Below are 23486 nucleotides of genomic sequence, written 5' to 3'. Positions count from 1 at the left end.
TGATGTAAAATCGCGTGTTACAGGACTGTCTGAAAACCCCTATTTTTGTGCACCGAATACATTAAGACGTACACACACTACCCCCCCCCCCCATTTATTATTAGGTTCCAATAGGATTTATGCCGCCGTTAATATGATTTTATTTTCCAAGCGTGCACCCTAATCCCCCCCCCCCACCACCTCTATCGTCACTGGATTAATGCCGCTCAAAACATTACGTTGCTGCTAAAAGGATTTGATGTGACAATCCGTGCCGACGCGTCTCGCCTACGTGCCTTTTCCTCGCTTATTAAGGCAGTAGTAGCGAGCCTGCGATGCTCATTGACACACAAAACATTCCTTGACTTGACACGTCAACTTTTACTCTGCAGGGGTACCCTGTTAACCTTATTAATTGATTCTGATCTAGCTTCATGGTGCCATTCTACCGCGGTGTTTTCTCAACTTGCCATTTCCGTAGAGTAGAAACGCTCACTTCTAAATACACACACACACGGCCCTAGGAATTGGTTTGGGCAAACTGGCTCTTGAATATTCGCATCGCCTGGCCTCTCGGTCCAACCACTTCCCCGTCGGTACATCGCTTTGACGGCCTGTGCCCAACCCTCCCACCCGCCTGGAACACCCGGCTACGATGCCGTCCGCGATGGTTGCGACGAGGGGACACTTTGTGAACGCGACTCCGCCGATGCTGCTCGGTCTCGCGGGGGTAGAGGGCCCTCTGGACAAGGCTGGTCCGTTCAGCCCGGAGGCGTACACCGCGCTCACGTTCGCGATGGCGACAATCGCGCTGCTGGGCGTCTGCTGCAATGCGCTTGTGCTAACGCTCTTCGTCAAGTTCAAGGTACGGTGACGGGTGTCTGTCTTGTACAATCGATGGTTCGTCAACGTGCGTGGGTGGGTGGGTGCTTGTAAATCCAACGCTGGAAGGAAGCAAGCGGGGTGGTGGATCGGTCGGCTGGAATGTCACGCGATTAGATGTTGGAAGCTCGTGTCGTCTTTCAGAGCCCGCTGCTGATGCGCATGTTGATGTTTTAGGCAGGCCAAGTTTTCTAGTCGTTTTAATTGTAAATGTGTACGGTTTTTAAAACTTTTTTCTATGGAATACCTGCAATAATCTCTGCAGATTAAAATATCGTTTCATAGTTTGCAAAAGGCAGCGAGTAATGGTGATTTATATGAATTTGTATTTTTTCAGATTCTTATTGAATGTATGCGTGTGGTCGATGGTATATAAACCTTTCCTAAACCCATCGTGCGCATGTGATTGGTTGCCCTCTACATTTTATATGTGTTGTGACAATTTTAGTTTTTAATTTTAAACAATTCTGTATAGAGTAGAGCCCCTCTTAACGACCACCCCTGTTAACGACTAATAGCTTAACGACCGGCCTCCACAGAGCCCAATGTGTAGTGTATAGTGTAGTGTATAGTAGTGTAGTGTATAGTGTAGTGTATAATGTAGTGTATTGTAGTGCCTCAATAGAGCCAAATGTGTTCGCTTACCGACCATTCCCCTGTTAACGACGAATGCATTGGTTAACCATGTTTTTTTTAATCTGTTTATAATGTTAGCATATTTATGTATTCATATCCATTGTTTAAATATTATAAAGTACTTTTTGGGTGATAAAGGGTAACTTTCGTTGCTATCGGAACGAATTAAGCCTATCACGTGTGTCTCATATACTCGCTCAACGACAAAATGACTGAACGTGCGGCATCGTGGATCCAATTGCCGTCGTTAAGAGGGGATCTACCGTATACGTCCGTGTGATGAGGGACTAATCAGCTGATAGTTATTCCACGTCCGTGTTATTACCACTTGAATATAATGAACAAATTATTACACGAAGGCATACATATACATGGAGCATTATAACTATCAGCTTCACTCATAAACCAAAAACACAACTGTACCGATTACTATATTTTGCCACTGGTAAAGGAGGTCTCATAGTGTAAATGCTTACCCCGCGTTCTCAATACTCTGATAGTGCACTGTTTTTGAGTTGTACGCCTTTTGGCGTCATCTGATCCAACACCAATGGAGACGAGGCTCTAAAAAAAGCTTTCTCGGGTGTGGACCAATCAACTTCAAGGACAGTGCATATCATTATCAGAGTTGTTTCTTTTTGTTTGCATTTTGACTGCTTGTGTTGTGGTTATTGCAAACATGATGCCTTGTATAAAGGTGTCAGCTTTTGTACCAGTTGAAAGGGTAAAAACCTAACACATCTGCAGCGAATTAATAGTGACGACGTATTTGCGAAACCACGTAAACACGGGGCAGACGTCACAGGTGGATTAACGCTGCGGACGTGCTTTAGGAAACGCACGTTTTGCTTTGACCTACATCAGGGAGGTGAAAGCCCCCCCCCAGCCCCCTCCTAAGCCTTGCGAGTCGTGCGCAGTCCCCATGAATCAATGTCGCCCAATTAAACAGACGAAGGGCGGCGGGCGGGCGGGCGGGGGTGGGGGCATTCGTGTAATCCAATTTACGAGCGAAGGAGACCGCTTTATTGAGAACGATGATGGATCCCGCCCTTCAAGGCCTGCCGTTGTCCCACCGCTCGCGCACACGGAAGGCCACGATGCCAGCCTCCCCTGTGTGGCCTCGTCCCGCACCGTCGGTGCTGGGCAGAGGTCGCAAACGGGTTTTGATTCCTTACCCGTACCCGTACCCGGCCGCATCAGGGTCGTAAATGGGTACCCGTACCCTACCCGAAATGAGTGACAAACGGTTACTCACCAGTGACTCACTGCCTACCCGTACCCGTACCCGGCCGCACCAGGGTCGCAAACGGCTACCCGTACCCGGCCTGGTACGGGTAGCCGGGTATCGGGTAGGGTACGGGTATCGGGTACCCGGTTGCGACCTCTGGTGCTGGGCCACGGAACGACGCCTCGGGCGAGCAGGCAATGCCAAACGCCGATCGGTTTCAAAGACGATGCATATGTTAATGTGCGCCTTTTGGCGTCATCTGGTCGAACACCATATGAGACTAGGCTCTAAAGAAAGCTGTCTGTGGTGTGGACCAATCAGTTTCAAGGACAATGCATAAATGATCAGAGTATTGTTTTTTGTTTGCATTTGACTGCAAGTATTGTGGTTAATGTAAACATGATTCCATGCAAAAGGTGTCAGTTTTGTTGCAAGAAAAAAGGGGAAAACCCCTATTAGTGTATTTTGGTACTGGCAAAGGGGGTCCCGTGATGATGATGCATATGTTATCAGTGCACGGTTTGTGTGCAGTGCCGGATTATCCTACGAGCAAAAGTAGCTACAAATGCTCGGGGCCCCGCACTTTCAAGGGCCCCGCGCTGAACGCTTTCAAGATATCAATTCCGTTGAAGTGATTCTGCACTTGCTCTATTACTATAGTACTATACTGCCTTCAACTTTTATGAACGACTGCGTGTTTAAGGTTAGAGATGTGTCGTATTATCTGGCAGTATAGCAAATGAAACAATAAAATTACTTTACAATGCAAGTAATTTTTTTTCTTCATATTTAAGTGTTTTTAGGGCCCCTTTCTAACATATGCTACAGCACCCGAACTAGCTTAATCCGGCGCTGTTTGTGTGTGTGTACGTTTTACCACAAGCACAGTATGTGGTTAATGCAGACTTTTTGATGCCTTGCGATAAAAGGTGTCTTAACACCTCCTATGTCATAGCCAGAAAATGGTTATTTCATTATTTTCAATAGCACTTTTGGCTACGTATGGTGCGAAATAAGTTTCAGCATACAAGTTCAACGTACAAAGGGAGTAGCACCTATAGTGAAGGCCAGTACGGCACACGAGGGGTTCATAAATGACGTCACGCGATTTTGGACGATTTTTGACTCCCCCCCCCCCCTTCGTCACACGGCGTCACCAAACTATGCCCCCCCCCCCAAAAAAAAAAACATGCTTCAAATCGCTTTAAACTATTGTCATTGTAGTGCGTATTTAATGTGGCGCTGCACTCTGATGTTGTAGGAGAAAACATTTATTAAAACGTCTATTTAGTTAAGTAAAACGTGTTGTCTCTATTTATAGTTGCGCATTTTGATGTGACGTCACATTTCTCACCCCCCCCCTCTCCTCGTCACACATCGTCACAAATGTCTGACTCCATAAATGATGTCGTGACGTCATTTATGGACGGCCCCCTAACTTCCCCTTCGATGCGTCGATGCGGTGTCCCGTGCGTCCCGTGTGCGCGTCTCATCCCCATCCCCTTCCCCATCCCCCTCCCCTCCCAAACGCCGTCTTCCTACAGAGGCTCCGGACGCCCGCCAACCTCCTGGTGGCCAACATGAGCCTGAGCGACCTGCTGGTGTCGTTGTTAGGCAGCGGTCTCTCGCTGGGGGCCTGCGTGGGGCACGGCTGGAACTGGGGGCCCCTCGCCTGCATCTGGGACGGATTCGCCAACACTTTGTTCGGTGTGATATTCGCCGTGCGTGTCTTCAAAGTCAGCCGCCGTTGCCGCGCGGATGTTTGTAGACGTTAGCATCGTCGTGCGTCAAAGTTGAAGCGTCATCACTGCTGCCCTTACTTCCGATTTTAGGGCAGTCACTGGGAGCCACGTACTTTTTAAATCGTCTAAATTGAAAACTCATTTCGTTACAACTGCTTTTGTGTGTTCGGGTCGTTCGAAATTCCCCCGCACCTCCGATTGGCACGGTTGGCTACGAACGGTGCGAAAGAAGTTCTGAACACGCGTTGAGTGCATACGACGCCTGCTGTGGAATGTCAACATCGGCGCTGGGGGGGGGGGGGTACAACAGGGGGTGGGGGAGTTGCTGCCCACTCCGATGCTCTACCCTGACCCTCATGGTGGTTTGCCAACAGTACTTTGCCCATCACCTGCGCTGGTATAACGCAGTTCCTTGTACGAATGCATGCTGTGTTGAACTTCTTTCGCGCCGTACGTAGCCAGCCGCGCCGGGGAAGGACAAATCAAAGTAAACACAAAAAGCAGTTCTGATGGCATGGATTTTTCGCTCGAGATGATTTCAAAGTGCCGGAGCTCCACGGTGGCTTGCCAATATCGGAAGGAAGAGAGCGTTCCAGACGGTCACAGAAGCGCACCTGAAAGCGCGCGATGCCGTGACCCTCTTTGTTCGACGGTTTTGTTTCTTGAGGGGTTACAACCCGAGGCCTCGGATTGTGATGCCCCCCACCCCCCACCCCCACACCCCACCCTAAACTTATATATTGTTCTCTAACATTTCGATTTAAAGCTTTCGTGACTGCAGGGATTCATCTTCTTGTTTGTTTCGGTAAAGTCACGTATTCTCTTTCTCTCCCCCCTCCTCCGTTCCGAGCAAAGATGGACTCGTCCGTCTGAACAACCGCCAGTTGCTGTCCGTGGTTCTACCGTTAAGAAAAAAACGCCACTTTTTTCAGATTTTCTTGCTGTGATTTTCACACCTGATGATGATTGCTTGCGTTGCAATCGAAACGTCGTGAGAATTATTTTATTATGCTTTATTTTTATTATTTTATTATTTCCCTTCTACGTGACTTTACCGAAAGAACCAAGAATATGTTCTCTAACAGTTAAAATGCCTACTCGAACACGATGATGAATGCTGTAGGTAATTAAACGTAGGCTCCGGCAGGTCACGTGACAGCTGTGTGTATTACTACCAGTCGTGTGTCAAACAAACACATAGAATCGCAACGTGTTCATTTACAAATTGTTAATTCTATTAAAAGGAGAGAAAAAAAACCCCATCCAAAAGTGTGAAATAACCAAGGTGAATAAGAGTGTAGCGTTTGGCATCGGGCACGGGTTGTCTGGTAAGACAGTCGAGGGTAAGGGATTAAAATCGACAAAGAGGGGGGACCCGGGAACCACCACCACCCACCCACCTCTCCACCCCCCTCCTCCTCCCCATCACACTCAATCGGTCGCCACAGCCGACGGCCACTGTGAAACCCTTCGGGGGGGACGCGCTCCGTTTCGTTTGTCGCCAGGTCTCGTCTCAATCGCGTCTCTGAGCGCGCTGGCGTGGGAGCGCAACACGCGCTTCACCAACTCGGACGACGCGACCTTCGACCTCTCATGGAGCTTCCGCGCCGCCCTCGGCACCTGGATGTACGCCCTCGCCTGGGCCTCGCCGCCCACCGTGGGCTGGAACCGCTACTCGCTGGAGGCGCATCGCCTCGGCTGCTCGGTGGACTGGCGCTCCAGGAGGCGCGCGGACTGCGCCTACACGCTGATGCTGTTCCTGTGCTGCTTGGCGATGCCCGTGCTGCTCATGACCTACTGCTACGGCAACATCGTCTTGACCGTTCGCAGGGTGGGTGGGGGTCTTTAAAAAAAAAATTAACACGTAAGGGGCCGTACATGAATGACGTCACGCACCGGGGGGGGGGGGGGGTTAGACATTTGTGACGATGTGTGACGAGGGGGGGGGGTTGAGAAATGTCACTTCACATCAAAATGCGCAACTTTAAATAAATAGACAACACGTTCTACTTAATTAAATAGACTTTTTGCTAAATGTTTTCTCCTACAACATCAGAGTGCAGCGCCACATTAAATACGCACTACAATGACAATAGTTTAATGCGATTTGAAGCATGTTTTATTTTTGGGGGGGGGGGGGGGCAGAGCTTTGTGACGTCATATTTGAGGGGGGGTCTGACTTTTTGTGACGCCGTGTGACTAGGGGGGGGGGGGTAAAAAATCGTCCAAAATCGCGTGACGTCATTTATGGACGGCCCCTAAGGCTTTCGCGACTAATATTGTGTTTTTCGTTGTTCTTGTTGTTGTTGGGTTAGATCGCATAAATGTGAAATGTATCGCAAGCCCACCTCCACCTGACAAACACATTTAGTAAGGTTTGTCTGTTTGACAAACCTAATTGGTACAGAACGTGCCAATTCGTTGCTACACACCGGTGGTGTGTGTCAGAGAGCAAACCCACATGGACATTTACCATTTGGGTACGACGTTTCGCTGGTGATTACAACCGGCTGCATCAGGCGTCATCAAATTGTTAATCTTGTGGATTTGCCGTCTAACACAGAACCGGTGTGGTGCTGAAGTAGCGACGAATTGGCACGTTTTACTCCACGTGGCAAAACTTAGTTATTGCCTGTGTCGGGTGTAAGTGTGTTTACGACACATTTTACAATTATGCGATCTAACCCCCCCCCCCAAAAAAGACTACAAGACGCAGGAGGGGGGTGAAGGTTTGTAATTCCTGGAACTGATCCCATGTTTGTGTTTTAGCCTCTAATCATCCTGATATGTGCGCTTGCATAGGCGCACCTCGTATCGATAAGACGATCTGCGGTTGTCGAAGATTTGTTGATTGGAAACATTTCACAGAGAGAGAGAGAGAGAAGGCTGAAGAGTGCACAGAGAGGCTTTGCGAAGTTGTACGCCCGGGACGACCCTTGAGAGCCAGGGAAATAAGGGCAAAGGCGCGAATTGAACTCAAGTTAAAGACATCGCAACGACTCCGAGTGACCGTGCACTTGGGCTGAACACCTCACTGGGAGGGGCCGATGCACAGCGGTCGAGACTCCTTTTGGCATCCTTGAACTCGATCATTGTTTTTTTTACCCTTCTATCTGGCAATAAAACTGACATCTTTTTTTACAAGGAGTCATGTTTACATAGACCACAATACCTGCAGTCATAATGCAAACAAAAACATAACTCTGATAATGTATGCACTGTCCTTGAAGTTGATTGGTCCACACCCGAGACAGCTTTCCTTAGAGCCTAGTCTCACATGGGTTGGACCAGATGACGCCAAAAGGCGTCATCTGACTGCAGGTATTGTGGTCTATGCAAACATGACTCCTTGTAAAAAAGGTGTCAGTTTTGTTGCCAGATAGAAGGGTAAAAAAATAATTATCATATTTTTACTGGCAAATGAGGTTCCAATGGTGTAAATCCTTGAATTCGCCTAAAACAACGACACCAACCGCAGCCAAAAACACATCGTGTCGCCGATTGCAGTGTTCGTGCAAAAAAAAAAAGAAACTCCATGCCCTCTCCGCCCCCCTCCCCCGCCCGCTGTGCCCTACCGCGCAGTTCCGCAAGCTGGAGGTCCTGGAGGCACCTCAGGTGCTCAAGGCTCGGTGCTCCGAGAGGAAAGTGTCCGCCGTGTGCCTGCTCATGATGCTGCTCTTCCTGCTATGCTGGTCGCCCTACGCCGTCGCCTCATTGCTCGTGGCCTCTGGGCTCGAGCACCTGGTGCCCCCCCCCCGTCTCCATCGTGCCCTCCCTGCTCGCCAAGTCCAACGCGGTGTGCAACCCTCTGCTCTTCCTGCTCATGAGCGGCAATGTACGTGCGTGCGGCAACGTTTTGTTGTTGTTGTTGTTGTTTGCGACGATGACGTATATCGAAACGACGTAACATCAAAGCGATGTGCAGGGTGGGTGGAGGCCCGAGGGCTTCGAGGGCTTAGGGGCACGAGAACGGACGATGCTGTCGGCGACGTGAGCGCGAGTTGAGAGGCGACGCAAATCGGGGAGTGGTATTCATAAAGTGATGACGTATTTGCGAAACGATTTAAAAGGGTGGCGGGGTGTGGGGGGGGGTGGCGGGGTGTGGGGGGGGGTGGCGGGGTGTGGGGGGGGGTGGCGGGGTGTGGGGGGGGGTGGCGGGGTGTGGGGGGGTGGCGGGGTAGGGGGGGTGGCTGGGTGGGCGTGGCGGGGTGGGGGGTTGCGGGGTGGGAGGGGGACGTAAATCTGCGTGTTACCGTACGCACATCTGCGCTGTTACAGGATACAGGCAGACAGGGCTGTCCCATGGAGGGTTGGGGGCCCCGAGGCAATTCGCACTGTGTGGGCCCCTTGACGCCTTCAAACTAAACCACAAGTTTCGATTTAAAGCTTTCGTGACTGCAGGGATTCATCTTCTTGGTTCATTCGGTAAAGTCACGTAGAAGGGAAATAATAAAATAATTAACCTAAAACATAATAAAATAATTCGCACGACGTTTCGGCCACAACGCAAGCAGCCGTCCTCAGATTTCAGACGCTGTCTTTCCGACAGACCTGTTCTTCACCTGAGGACGGCTGCTTGCGTTGTGGCCGAAACGTCGTGAGAATTATTTTTATTATTTTATTATTTCCCTTCTAGGTGACTTTACCGAAAGAACCAAGACGATAAACCACAAGTATTACATCTGGCACCGTCGCGCGTCTAAGCGCGGGGCCAGGGGCTGTCACACCGATTCGCCGCACCCCAAGGACAGCTCTGTAGATCGACTTTGCCTAGAGCAGGGGTGTCCAAACTTTTTGCAAAGAGGGCCACATTTGATAAAGTGAAGATGCCCGGGGGCCAATAGTTCCTTTTGACATTTTTTTTAACCACAAAAGTTACGTGGAAATACACACACTGTTACAAAACAATTTTCATTGTCACAATTATCTTTATTTTTCAAATGACAATGTAACCAAATATAAGCCACTCAGGCAGACGGGAACAACTCTACAAACGCAATTCTGCCTTTCATTCCGTCAGATAACATTGAACAAACTGTATAGAATACCTTAAATTTCCATGAGTTTCATGATGTATTTATTCTGACAGAGCTGGCGAGCCATAACTAACACATTATAAGACCGAAGCTGCGGGCTGTATGAAATCTGCCCGCGGGCCGTGATTGGCCCGCGGGCCGGACTTTGGAGATGCCTGCTGTAGAGCGACGCTGCAGAACGCCGGTTTCGTTAAAAGCGCTCGTTGGCCGCGACAGAATGACTGATGCATTGTGGGCATGCTCAGGGAAGCCAATGGTCGTCAGTGGGTCGGCTAACAGCCCAAAATTCCACCAAATGGACTGTTTCGATCCACAAATCGTGTGATAGGAATCTCTGTTGCCGATATATATATGAAAATAAGATCGCATCTGCTGAATAAAACATTGCCTCTGCTTGATCACTGCTTCATGTCATAGCTCGATCACTGCTCGATCACTGCTCAATCACAATGATGCACGTATTAAAATTGTGTGGTCCCTACTTGATCAACTAGACACACGTATGAAAAATGTCATAGTGCGCACAGTTGTTGTTTCAGTTTCATTCATTAGGATTTACCCTGTGAGCCATTCGGCTCTTGATTTGGGTGCAACCGCAACAACCAATAACATTACAAGATACACCTAAAATTCATTGTACACAAATCCAAACATCACGTACATAAACAATGAAATACTACAGAAAAAAGCACCACCTGTCCATGCTGCTGTATGCGTGCAGTTTCGGTTCCCGACCGTAGCCAATTATAGTGGCCAGCACCACACCCGGCCGCCTTTGTCTCCCTCGTTGCAACATTGACGCATCGCTCCAGGTACTCATTTGAGACCGAGTCGACCTAGGCGGAGAAATCGTCACCGCTGTTGGTGGCCGTGAGCGGGAATCGAACTCGGCTCTCCCGGCGGCTCTCGTTGCTAACCCGCCGTCCCACCGCTCCACCCACAGTTCTGCCGGTGCCTGCGGACGATGTTCTTCACGCTGCGCTGGAGGTCCAACCTCAGCCGAGTGGGCATCGTGTGCCCGCAGTCGCAGCGCCAACCGCGGCAGCGCGAGGTCACGCGACCCAAGAAGAAGGTCACCTTCAGCTCCAGCTCCATCGTCTTCATCATCTCGTCGAGCGAGGAGGAGGACCCCGCTGAGCCCGCCGACGCCGAGGGAGAGAACAGTGCCGCCGCGCTCGCAGTCCCGGCGGACACGTGCGTCGTTCACGTGAAGCCCACGTGACGAGCGAGAACGTGGGCTCGCGCGTTCGCTTGGACCGCGGGGCGTTTTCAGGGCACGCACGCGGAGCACGAGTCGGACCGTCGCAACGATCCGGGGAAGATGTTGCTTGCGCCCAACGACCCCTCCTCGCCTCTGTCCACGTGGAGCGAGCCGCTCGAAGTTATGCCCGGGTGGTTGAGTCGGCGCCAGTGTTTTTTTGTTCTTTCATCTGTGCCATAGCAATGTGGATTTCTCGCCAATGGCTCAGGGCTGTCAACGGACGAGCCGCCAACCCAGTTGTTCATTTGAGCGGCGAGAAATCACTTTGACATTCCCCCTACCCCAGCCGGCAGTACGAACACGTGCGCGCCGCGATCGACCTGCAGGTCGCGTGCGGTGGGGTGAAGCGTGGGGCACTTCCACCTCTTCCGAGGTTAAAGAGTAGGCCGAAACATCCGATGGGAGGGAAAGCTCGAGATCTCCGTCTCGTGGAGGCTCTTCCGCCGGCAGTAGCGTGAGCGACCTTTCTCAGGACTGCGCCTTTTATATTTACATGTCAACAGGTAGCCTACACGTACGCATGCATGCATGTACGTTGAACTTCTTTCGCACCGTACGTAGCCAACCGTGCTGATTGGAGGTGCGGGATAGTACACGTGGAGTCAAACGATGCGATAGCAAGTCGCCATATTCTGAAAGGATCTGCATGCACAGACACCCCAAGGTTGTGAAAATACCAGCGCGAGAGAAAACGCATACCACGCGGTGACGATATCCTCCATGCGGTTTGTACGTCCGCGCGCGAGCCAATCAGTGCATTCGTGACTTGAATTCCGACCGGGAGACGATGACCGCGTTTTTTCTTGGCTTCGAAACGAGGTCGTTGATTCTGAAAACGTCGACAGGTTTGACCGGTTTAAAATCATTCAACGACCCTAATTAGTGTGAGCTCGTCTGTCGGGAGTGAACTCACTTGGTGTTCAAAGACACGTGCGTGCGTGCATGTATGTACGAGGTTTTACGATATTTCTGGATGAATACATTTGGAAATGTACAATCTATTTAAAATCAGAATTATTCTTGAATATTCTCCATTTTTTGCGGTACACCAATAATAACTGTAAAGACGCAAAAGGCAAATCTTAAATCCAGTCATTTGAACTCTTGGCAGCTACTTTCATGACTGATGCCCCTTTTTAAAATATGCACATTGTACATATACAGAATGTGAAAATGTTTCATATACAACATTAATGCAAGGTATTGTACGCTGTATTTATTTCCTTTAGTTTTTAAAAAGTGGTTGATATTTTTTTACACGTGTGTTTACATCTGAAAAACCAAATCAGCTGGCACGTTTGCCAATGAGGTGACAACTTGATTCGATTAGCTATGTGAACGATTAGAGTTGAATTGGCATTGTACATACACGACCATCAAACTCCAAAATAAACGAATTATGAATCGTAAAATTGGTCGTGAAAGCCCTTCGTAGAAACATGTTATTGCCTCTAGAATTTCTCCACGGGATTTCAAGAGGATGCGTCTGTAAATGCCACACTCTAGACCAGTGGTTCTAAACCTTCACTACAGTATTTTTAATGTTAATAAATACATAGGGTCACGTAGGTAAAAAATTAAATGAAAATGTTTTTTTATAAAATTTTATTTCATTTTTTACCTACGTGACTTTACCGAAAGAACTAAGAGTATGAATCATTGCAGTCACGAAAGCTTCAAATCTAGAATAAATACATAAGGGTTTTATTAAACAAAGTATTTGTTTTTTACGTGCCCGTGTTTAATTTGTGTTTCGATGATTTACCTTCCAAACAAATCTGGCCCCGTCTCGCACCCCAATTTAAGCACTGCTGTGTAGACGGTACACACAGTATGTTGTGTACACGTGGGCGCATCTGTACATATCGTTTGTCACTAACTCATTCCTGTTTAGAGTTTAAAAAATAAATGTCAGCACTTAAGCGGCGTACTGTGTCTGACCTTTGTTACCCTGAAACAGCGGCCTACGCAACAACTGTTATACCCAAGGTGGTCACCCTACCAATCGCTAATTATCCAGACTCAATCGTATACGAAGAGCGGCCGAGATCTGACGAGATCGACAATTCTAGATTTGAAGCTTTCGTGACTGCAAGGATTCATATTCTTAGGTTTTTTCCGGTAAAGTCAGCAGTTGCACTTTAACAACTCTGGCCCCTCCCCCCTCTCAGCCAGTCTACATAACAAAGGCTCAGTCCTTTGTTATGTAGACTAGCCGTAGTCTCAAGCCGCACCTTACCATAATAATAAAAAGGGGGCCTGTCCTGGCCCATCCCCCCCCCCTCAACCAGTATGTATACGGGGTAGTATTTCTTGGAATCTCTCATTTACTTGATACAGCAAGCGTGCTGTGACGGTTCCACCTGAAGACGGAAGCTTGTGTTGCCTCCGAAACGTCGTGATTTTTATTTTATTTTTTATTTTATTTTACTTTTATTAATTTAAATTTTTTACCTTCGTGAATTTACCGAAAAAACCTGAGATCGAGAATGTGAGCAATACGCAAGAAAAATATTGGATGCATTTATCCATCTCGTGACGATATCATGTTGTGTTTGAAAGAAAGAATGCCGTTTCGAATTAATCATCGAGCTAACCGTCTTAACCACGTGCCTCTCATTGAATCAGGAACACGATGAGTCACACTGCCAATCGCCAGAGAGATTTCGGTCATTAACAAGTATAACCCGTAAAAACAAAGTTTTTCACTATAAATCCTTTATATGCGTGGCGGCTAGAGTCCTCTCGTCCTCTGGCTTGAGATGGCTGCCACCTATGGGTCAGATGATTGCATGGCAGTATTAAGCAATTGGTAATTAAATATAATATTTTTGCTCTAAAAAGTGTAACATTTTGGAAAAAATATTTCACGAACATTAATTGTCACGCACAACGAGTCTGTGTGGAAAATGTCAGCTCGATTGGATCACGGGAAGTGGGTTAAAAACGACCGAAAGATTTGCACGGTCCTAAGCAAGCAAGCAAGTGAACTTAATATAAAGGATTTAAAAAAAGACGAAGATCCCCCGTATAGCCGTAACAGACTGTTGGGGCAAGTGCTGTAAGCGAGCACCTATGAAGGCCGGCACGGCACACGAGGGGGGGGTGGGTGGCCAGCGCCACGCCCGGCCGCCTTTGTCTCCCCAGCGGCGATGTTTACACACCGCGCTAGGTACTTGTTTTGAGGCTGAGTCGACCTAGGGGAGGCCCAGGAACTGTTCTGTGTTGTCTGTGAGCGGGAATCGAACTCAGGTGGCCGGGTTCTTAGCGCAGCGCGATAACCGCTACACTCCCGCTCATTGAACACACACGCGCACGGATATACACGCACACGCACACACACGCACGTGTATTAATTGAATGTAATTGTTATACGACTAGAAATACACGTTTCGTACCATGTGCAAAAAAAACAATCGTCATCATGGAGGACCGCAACGTGATGTGTGTGCGCTGAGCGCATTGCTTACCTTGTTGGCAAGATTATTCATACCGCAATAAACGAAACTACACAACGAAGACATCGTCCGAGAATGAATTGTACAATTTTGGACCGTCGGCGAAGGTAAGTTTCCTCTGTAGACGATAGAAATGTGTGTGTGTGTGTGACTTCTGGTGCGGGTGAGAGTAATGCAGCCTCGAAACATCTACCGCAGTATAAGACGCTTGCTTACATCTGCATAACCAGCATGCAAACACAGCGCGTCTAGAGTACACGGCGAATCGGGGTGACCGCCCCAGGCCCCGCGCCTTGGGGGAGCCCACGGCGTGATTTTTGCCCTGGGACCCCCCCCCCCTTCCGCCTCACGGACGACATGCCTCTCTTGTTTGTATTATTGAGAAGCCGGCCCTTAATTCCTTCAATTGATCGTGCTTTGAACGAAACGCGTGCGACCATTAGATGCACGTAAGCTCGTCGTCCGATTTGCAGAGCTGAATCGAGGTCGTTGCACTCCTGGTCCAGATGCGCAACGATTGACGTGGCTTGTCGAGAGCAGGCGGGCGTTTTTTTTCCTTCCACCCCAACCCCCTTTCTTTCGGCGCTCCCTCTGCCAATTCCCGGCCCCAAGGCAAAAAAAAAAATAACCCGTAAAAACAAAGTTTTTCACTATAAATCCTTTATATGCGTGGCATCGGTTTTATTTTATTATTCATTTCTGTTTTTTCTTGAGTAAGAGTTTCATTTTTTATCACATTGGTATTTTAAATGAAATATAAAAAAAAAATTCCTAAAAAGTGGAAAATTTTTGAAAACAATTTTCACGAAAATAAATTGTCACGCACAACGAGTCTGTGCAAAATGCCAGCTCTATTGGATCACGGGAAGTGGGTTAAAAAACGACTGAAAGATTTGCACGGTCGTAAGCGCGCAAGCAAGTGAACTTGATATAAAGGATTTAAAAAACAATCGGTGACAAGTGATATTTATTCTCTGACCATTTGTGTAAAAAAAAATATATAAAGGCAATGAAGGTGTAATGCTTAAACGTGAACGATAGCCACGTGTGCTATAGCCCCTGACACGCGTGCAAACTAGCACGTATATCCACTCCGGTGGAACGGTATCCTGAAATGAACTTTTTTTTGTATTTGGTGAACTGCCTTCGAGATTGAAGATCGCGGTCATACCGACAGCCCGCTTCGGAGTAACAGCGGCTCTCATGCGGCCTTGCAAATGCCAATTGGAAGCACGGCACGATGCCGTGGAAACGAAAAAGGGCATTTAAAGTGGAATGCTTTAGTAGTTTCTAGCGAACGCGTTGTGAACGTCGGGTTTGAAACGCGACGTGCTGCTGCCAGGAACTGCGGCGGAATTCCCAAGTTGCGAACAAAAATCACTGGAAAATAATATCCATCGTAATTTATATGAATACATTAACCCCCCCACCCCTCCCCCTCTGGTCTTCACACGTGATCATCTCACCAGTGACGAGCATCTCGTTTATCTGCTGTCAATTTAAGACCGAAACCGGAGGAGGATTTTTCCACAATTCGGGCTGTCCGCCTGATGATGCTGGTTGTAATTAGCGGCAAAAAACGTCGTACTCGAGTTGTTAATGTTGTTGGTTTAATATAACACGCAGTAGGCTTTTGCGAACAATCTCATCCATAACACTGTTTTATTTGGGGGGGGGGGGTTAGATCGCGTAAATATAAATGTGTCGTGGTATCCGCCACCACCCGACACGACCAATTAGTAAGGTTTGTCACGTAAACAGAACACGCCAATTCGTTACGAGTACAGCACACCGGTGTGTTGGAGAGCAAATGAATCCGAGTGCATTTACAATCTTGTAAATGTTGTGGGTTTCCTCTCCAATACACATCGGCGTGCTGTACGAGTCGCGAATTGGCACGTTCTGTTTACGTGACAAACCCGAGTCGTTGACTGTGTCGGATGGTGGCAGGGGTTAACGACACGCTTGTAAATTTCGATTTAAAGCTTTCGTGACTGCAGGGATTCATCTTCTTGGTTCTTTCGGTAAAGTCACGTAGAATGGAAATAATAAAATAATAAAAATAAAACATAATAAAATTATTCTCACGACGTTTCGGCCACAAGCGCAAGCGGCCGTCCTCCGGTGGAGAACAGGTCTGTCGAGAAGAGACTCTGTCTTCTCGATTCTACGTGACTTTACCGAAAGAACCAAGAAGACACGCTTGTATTTACGCGATCAAACCCCCCTCAAAAACCTCATGGACAAAACCATTATCGTGAAATACGACATTTGTGTGCGTGTGTGTTTTTTTTCAACGTATTTCTTCCGTGCACAACTTCAACATCCTCTTTGGTTCTTTCGGTAAAGTCACGTAGATATAAAATAAATTAAATCATCACGTTTCGGGCGCAACACAAGTGCCCGTCATCAGGTGGAAACAACCCCAGCAATAAACAATTAGCTTCAAGTTTCATTGATTAGGTATAGCCCTGTGAGCCATTCGGCTCTTGAATCGGGTGCAACCGCAACAAACAAAAAAACAAAAACATGAACAAGAAACATCTTAAAGTGACTATGTGCAAACAGAAAATCCAAGAAAAGACAGCAAAATATTGCAGAAAAAGCACCGTACACCAACACTGTGTGCAAAAATCCCAGTGGGATGCAACTCAAACAACAACCACAAGACAACTTAGATTAAGGCCATCAGTCTAACTCTGTACTACAACAAACAAACATGGCCAAACCGAAAAACTTTTAAAAAATTACCAAAATAAAGCCATAAAAGCAATGAAACAGTGATCATAGGAACTGTGACCGAATTTTCACAATAAACGACGTAAACAACATGTATTACCAAACTCTGCAGCCATAGCTGGCTGCATGAGTCACTCCACAACAGCAGGAGCATCTGTCGGAGTGTCAACATTTGTCAATGCACCTGAGCCTTCTTGTCCCGTTGTCTGTTAAAAGCTCTAACAGATATGTGGAAATCCTCCCCGTAGAGGTGGTTCAATCTAGATTTATTTTACACCTACGCGACTTTACCGAAAGAACCAAAGAGTATGGATTCATGCAGTCACGAAAACTTCTACATCACAGTGCATTTATCACCGTTACCTTTCTGAACCATCGGCAAGGGCGTGTTCGAGCATTCGATTTTTTTGCACGGAGGGGCGCCGGTAAGCGCCGAGGGTGTCCGCGCACAATAATTGCAATCGCGAAAGCAAAGCTTCGCAGCGACAATCGTTACCCTCTGCTGTGTGTTAACCCCCCCCGCCCTTCCTCCTGCTACCCCTGCTGTGCGGAGCGTACTCCGCAGATGGCATCGCTGAGCGCTTCAGGGAAACGCATTAACGTTTTGCCGTGCTGCAAATCGCTTGTTTGTTCTCCCACCAAACCCACTCAAAGCAGTCGTCGTGTTTATCGTCGTTCAACGGGTTTTATTTTCTTATTCAAGGCAACCCGGTTCAATTTCGCGTGGCAATGGCTTGGCAAATGTTTTTTTTGTGATCACGAAAGGAATTTACGGACGAGTCATCATCGATGTGCGCGCGAACTCTCTTTGGCTTTAGCTTATCGCCTACGTAGCTCTAAAGCGGGTAATGCGTGTGGTAGGGAGACAAAGGCGGCCGGGCGTCGTGCTGGCCACCCACCCTCTCGTGTGCCGTGGCCTGCCTTCATAGGTGCTGCTACTCGCTAACGGCACTTTCCCCAATATTTTGTTAAGGCGATAGGGGGGGATCTGTCTTTGGTAGGGAGACAAAGGCGGCCGGGCGTGGTGCTGGCCACCCACCCTCTCGTGTGCCCGTGGCCAGCCTTGATAGGTGTCACTGCACTAACAGCACTTGCCCCAACAGTCTGAGGTTATAGAGGAAGGGGGATCATTGACTTTGTGTGTGTGTGTATATTTTTCAGTATAGGTGTGCTGGTGGGTTGTGGATTTATTGAATTAAATCTCCCTGAAGATGAACCAACCACTACAATCAACTCCCCCCCCCCATGCCCCCACCCCCAAAAATGTCTCCTTTGCCCATGAATGATTTATTTACCCCAAAAAATGGGGAGTGCACTCGCGTTCTTTGCAATCCCCGTCTTTTTTTTATATATAGGTAACAACAAAAAAAATGAGATCAGTATTTTACAAGAGATAAAACAAACGGCTTTATTAGCACGTCGTATACACGGGATGATTTAGGACTATTAATCAGGGCTGTAATTAAGATGGAGCTTTGGATTGCCCGCATGTTCACGCGCGCGATGTGCAATGTCTTATCCCCCCCCATCTCCTTCGACCTATAATTAGAAAATAGATTTTTTTTCCCCCCACTACAATGCCAGGTGGTAAAACACGGTGACTTAAAAAAAATATTGGGGGAGGGTGGGGGGTGATGTCTTCATAAATAAATAAATAAACACGGCCAACGCTGCGTGACGTTCTATGACCTGTGAAACAGTCGGCTTTTAAATTGCCAATTTTAAATCCACCTCCTTAATTGCGCACATCAATTGTGAGGCTTCGGCATGGTCAGCAAACGTGTTTTTTTTTTTTAAATCGAGGTTGTACCTAAAAATCGTGTAAAAATATATCACCTAAACTATTCTTAGGTAAAAAATTAAACTTAAAATTAATAAAAGTAAAATAAAATAAAAATCACGACGTTTCGGAGGCAACACAAGCTTTCCGTATTCAGGTGGAACCGTCACAGCACGCTTGCTGTATCAAGTAAATGAGAGATTCCAAGAGATACTACCCCGTATATATACACCTCTTGGAATCTCTCATTTACTTGATACAGCAAGCGTGCTGTGACGGTTCCACCTGAAGACGGAAGCTTGTGTTGCCTCCGAAACGTCGTGATTTTTATTTTATTTTTATTTCACTTTTATAAATGTTAATTTGTTTATCTACGTGACTTTACCGAAAAAACCCTAAGAATATGAATCCTTGCAGTCACGAAAGCTTCAAATCTAGAATCGCCTAAACTACTTTCATTTTACCAGGTAAGGCCCACTGAGCGATTCGGCTCTTATTCTCAGAAGCGAACTGGCCAAAAAAAAAATAACTCAATCGAGTGGCTTATCACGTTGACATGTAGAGCAGCCAAATATTCTTAATGTGGTGGGGGGGGGGGGAACCGGAGGCCTCGGAGAAAAATCAACACGACCACGGGGAGAGGATCCAAATCTACAGGCGTCGGGATCGCGCCTATGGCCCTCCTGTATACCAGGCGAGGTAGTTAACATCTCGCCATGTATAACCCGATCACGGTGTGTCTTGCAGAGCCGCGCCGCTTGCCTCCAAAGTGGAGGGAAGAGGGGGGGGGGGCACAGTCGAACTGACAACCAAGATTGTTTTGAGAAGGAGGGGGGGGGGCTGTCCTGGGGGTCTTAAAACGCTTTGAGTCACCCACGTTCGTTCTGCTTTACGACTGCTTGGGTAATGACGCAAAGAATACATGGAACGCGACCGGGGCGTTTCGTAATTGTGCCGATCCACAACTATTTTATGCTATAATAAATTGAGGGATTTTTTTTCTCTCTCTCTCCTGTGAAGTGCTGAGAGCGTGGTCATTTGTTATCTTCAATAATGCAGACGAGCATTATTGCGTTTTCATTCTTTCTGAAGGTTTAATAAATAGTGGGTTTTTTTGTACCTCCCATGGCAGCCTTGTTCGTCAGCTGCGGCATTACATTCATCGTCGTAATGTTTTATATGCTTATTAGCTATTTTTACAAACGTGTGTTTTATTCTTCTTATAAATGTCCAAGTAATTCTGTTGTTGGGACTTGATCAGAAGGCTTTGTGGGGCATCTGCAGATTTGGCGAACGTCAAGTTACGGTTAAGCCCGATGATGCATCGTTTAGTCCCTTGGTAGATATCCCATGGAAACCGCGACCCGTTTGACTCCAAATTAATCGGTGCTTCGTGCGACCAACACCACCGTACAGGCCACACTTCTTTATCCTGGTGAGATACTCCCTCCGCTTGGTCACGTGTAAGCTTCAAAACTAATGGGAATGTTGTAAATGTGCTTCCTCCCCAGTGATTTTTTTTAGATGGTTTCCCACAAGTCGGAAGCACGTTTCTTTTCAAGAAATAAATAATTGTAGTCTCGTGTGTGTAAGCCAATTTGTTTGTATTGTTCGTTTCATGTGTACAGTCTTGTTCGCTACATCATCCTAAACATCACATTGGAATATTGCTTGCATGTAATGCACATCAATTATAATCGAGTCTCTCTCTCACACACGCACACGTATCATGAGTGTAAAAAATTGACTTGTTGATGATCCTCATTGAATCGTTACTTACTTAATAAAACTACATCAGTTTAACACGTCGGCTTTCGCGATCAATATCATCCATAACACAGCTTTTTTTTTTTCGTTAGATCGCGAAAATATAAATGTGTCGTTAAACTCGCCACCACGTAAACAGAACATGCCAATTCGTGACGAGTTCAGACTCGACAGACCTGTTCTCAACCTGAGGACGGCTACTTGCGTTGTGGCCGAAACGTCGTGAGAATTATTTTGTTGTTTTATTTTTTATTATTTCCATTCTACGTGACTTTACCGAAAGAACCAGGCAGATAGTTCAGCACACACCATTTCGAATAAGCGTTACGCGTTTTTAATAGAATTTAGCTGCTGCTATAAATTTGCACGTGATTTGATAAGCCCACTGATGGCCAGATGGCCTCCTGAAAAAGAGCCATACAGCTCGGTGGTGGGCCTTACCTGGTCAAATAAAAACAAAAGTTCGTGAAAAGTGGGCCCTCATCTCGGCTAGCAAGGCAACGCGCTGTTTGTGGATGCTGGAAGTTCTGCCGGAGTGGAGCGGCTTAGGTTCGGGTGATGCACGCGCTCGCCATAAGATACCTCACCAGAATCATCATTGTTTGTTTTAGTCCTGGAGAAATCCAATGAGCTATGAAACTCGCCCCCGCCCCCTGCCAAACACGTACAGTAGGGGCGTGGGGGGACAGGTCCCTTCTGAAACAAAAGAGAACCACGTTTTCCTGAAGACGACCGCTTGTCTTCTGACGCTGTCTCCTCGACAGACCTGGTCTTCACCTGAGGACGGCTGCTTGCGTTGTGGCCGAAACGTCGTGAGAATTATTTAATGTTTCATTTTTATTATTTTATTATTTCCCTTCTACGTGACTTTACCGAAAGAACCAAGAAGATGAATCCCTGCAGTCACGAAAGCTTTAAATCGAAATTTACGACCGCTTGTGTTGCGATCGAAACGTCGTAGTTTTTTTTGTTATTTTCTTTGAACCTATCTACGCGACTTTACCGAAAGACCCACAAATATGAATTCCTGCAGTCACGAAAGCTTTAAGTCAAAACATAGATTAGTTATTGTTGTTGACGGTGCGATGTTAGGCTGTCTGCAGAGGGCAGTATAACACTGCACGACGCGCCAGTGTCGGACCCAGTGTGAGAGCCCCGACTCTTTCCTGCTTTGTCATCCGCAATGCAGGGAAGGGCAGGCAGGCAGTCGGCCACAACTACTGTGCACGATGTCTCGCACAACCTTGCAAGGGTCAGCGCTTTTTTTTTTTTGGGCTGACGCGTCACATTTTGCACGATTGCACTAATGACTCTCTCATTTCCAGGTGATCGGAGTAATTCCGGCCTGGCTATATTACGCATTCAATTAGGATCATCCTTTTTACAGTTTAAGCAGAGCAAATGGCTAATTAATTTAAAACACATTTAGATAACTGCACGGGGGTGTGCTGATGCGTGCTCTAAAAAGTGCATTAAATTAACCGTTATATGAATTAATTTGAGATTTGTTTCTTTGTTATAGACGGTAGAAGCTGAAAATTTATCACATTTTAGCCACCACACCAAAGCAATGATTTGTTAGGCTCTATAGGTTGTGGCAAGGGGAGTGATTCGTGGTGCAGCGGTTAGCGCACTGCGCTATGAACCTCGGCAATGCGAATTTCAATGCCAGCGACGGCTGACATCAGTGGCGAGGTGATCATCGGCACTTGCCTTGATCAACCCGCGCTGAGCAGCTGAGCAGAACGTGAATGAAGTCACACCTGTAGATGTGTGACCCAAAGAAGATCAGGATATTCCTTTTTTTTTTAAATAAAATTAAGTCGTAATATTATATAATGTGCAGCTTTCATTTTCTTGCAATGCCACTCTCGGTAGAAAGGTCTTCGCCAGAGAGCTCCAGGTAACCCCCCTCTCTCTCGAGAGAGAGTGTGTTTGATCGGCCGACCAGTCCACGCTGACCAGACGCCCTAGAAGCGTTGTGAGTACCCACATTTTACCCCACCACACGCGACCCGCCGATGGTATCGCTGTGATGTGTCCATTTCATACAGAAACTTCAGTTCGGCTGGAGGAATCCATTGAGCCTACGAAGCTCTCCACAGATGTCCGATTGGGACGGGTCACCAAAACTGGGCGACCAGAATTCTGGAATGACTATCAAAATTAAAAAGCTCTTTTTAAATCCTTTATATTAAGTTCGCTTGCTTGGTTACGACCGTGCAAATCTTTCGGTCGTTTTTTAACCCACTTCCCGTGATCCAATCGAGCTGACATTTTCCACACAGACTCGTTGTGCGTGACAATTAATGTTCGTGAATTTTTTTTCTAAAATTTTACACTTTTTAGGACAAAAATATTATATTTAATTACCAATTGCTTAATGGTGCAATGCAATCATCTGACCCATATGTGGCAGCCATCTCAAGCCAGAGGACGAGAGGACTGTAGCCGCCACGCATATAAATGATTTATAGTGAGAAACTTTGTTTTTACGGGTTAATTTTTTTTTTAAGCGTGCAAGCAAGTGAACTTAATATAAAGGATTTAAAAATGCGTGGTCTTTGTTCGGAAGCTTTTTGTGTGTCTCGCCGTTGTGTAATGACAGTGTTATTTTTCGATTTAAAGCTTTCGTGACTGCAGGGATTCATCTTCTTGGTTCTTTCGGTAAAGTCACGTAGAAGGGAAATAATAAATAATAAAAATAAAACATAATAAAAACATTCTCACGACGTTTCGGCCACAACGCAAGCAACCGTCCTCAGGTGAAGAACAGGTCTGTCGGAAAGACAGCGTCTGAATGAACACCACCAAGCTTGGTAGCGTATATTTAAGCTGGTGGTGTTCATTCAGACGCTGTCTTTCCGACAGACCTGTTCTTCACCTGAGGACGGCTGCTTGCGTTGTGGCTGAAACGTCGTGAGAATTATTTTATTATGTTTTATTTTTATTATTTTATTATTTCCCTTCTACGTGAC

At 47.0% G+C, this 23486-nt stretch overlaps 1 protein-coding gene across 1 annotated transcript; it reads left to right on the top strand.

Annotated features, from left to right (window-relative positions):
- LOC144729829 (opsin-3-like) lies at positions 1-10725 on the top strand. The gene is made up of 5 exons (XM_078610344.1): positions 1-844; positions 4270-4432; positions 5973-6298; positions 8050-8211; positions 10447-10725. The coding sequence occupies exons 1-5, from the start codon at positions 635-637 to the stop codon at positions 10723-10725; spliced, it is 1140 nt and encodes a 379-aa protein (XP_078466470.1). The 5' UTR covers positions 1-634.
- The last annotated feature ends 12761 nt before the right edge of the window (positions 10726-23486 follow it).

This window comes from Lampetra planeri, chromosome 33 (assembly GCF_965212315.1).
Source record: "Lampetra planeri chromosome 33, kcLamPlan1.2.h2, whole genome shotgun sequence".
Classification (NCBI taxonomy): Eukaryota; Metazoa; Chordata; class Hyperoartia; order Petromyzontiformes; family Petromyzontidae; genus Lampetra; species Lampetra planeri.
The sequence above is the reverse complement of the archived record's forward strand: the minus strand, read 5'-3'. Positions and strand labels throughout refer to the sequence as shown.

Coding starts and splice junctions, on each gene's coding strand:
- LOC144729829 (XM_078610344.1), top strand. CDS start 635: ATGCCGTCCGCGATGGTTGCGACGAGGGGACACTTTGTGAACGCGACT. Junction 4,433..5,972: donor ATTCGCCAACACTTTGTTCG/GTGTGATATTCG, acceptor GTTTGTCGCCAG/GTCTCGTCTCAATCGCGTCT. Junction 8,212..10,446: donor CCTCTGGGCTCGAGCACCTG/GTGCCCCCCCCC, acceptor CTCCACCCACAG/TTCTGCCGGTGCCTGCGGAC.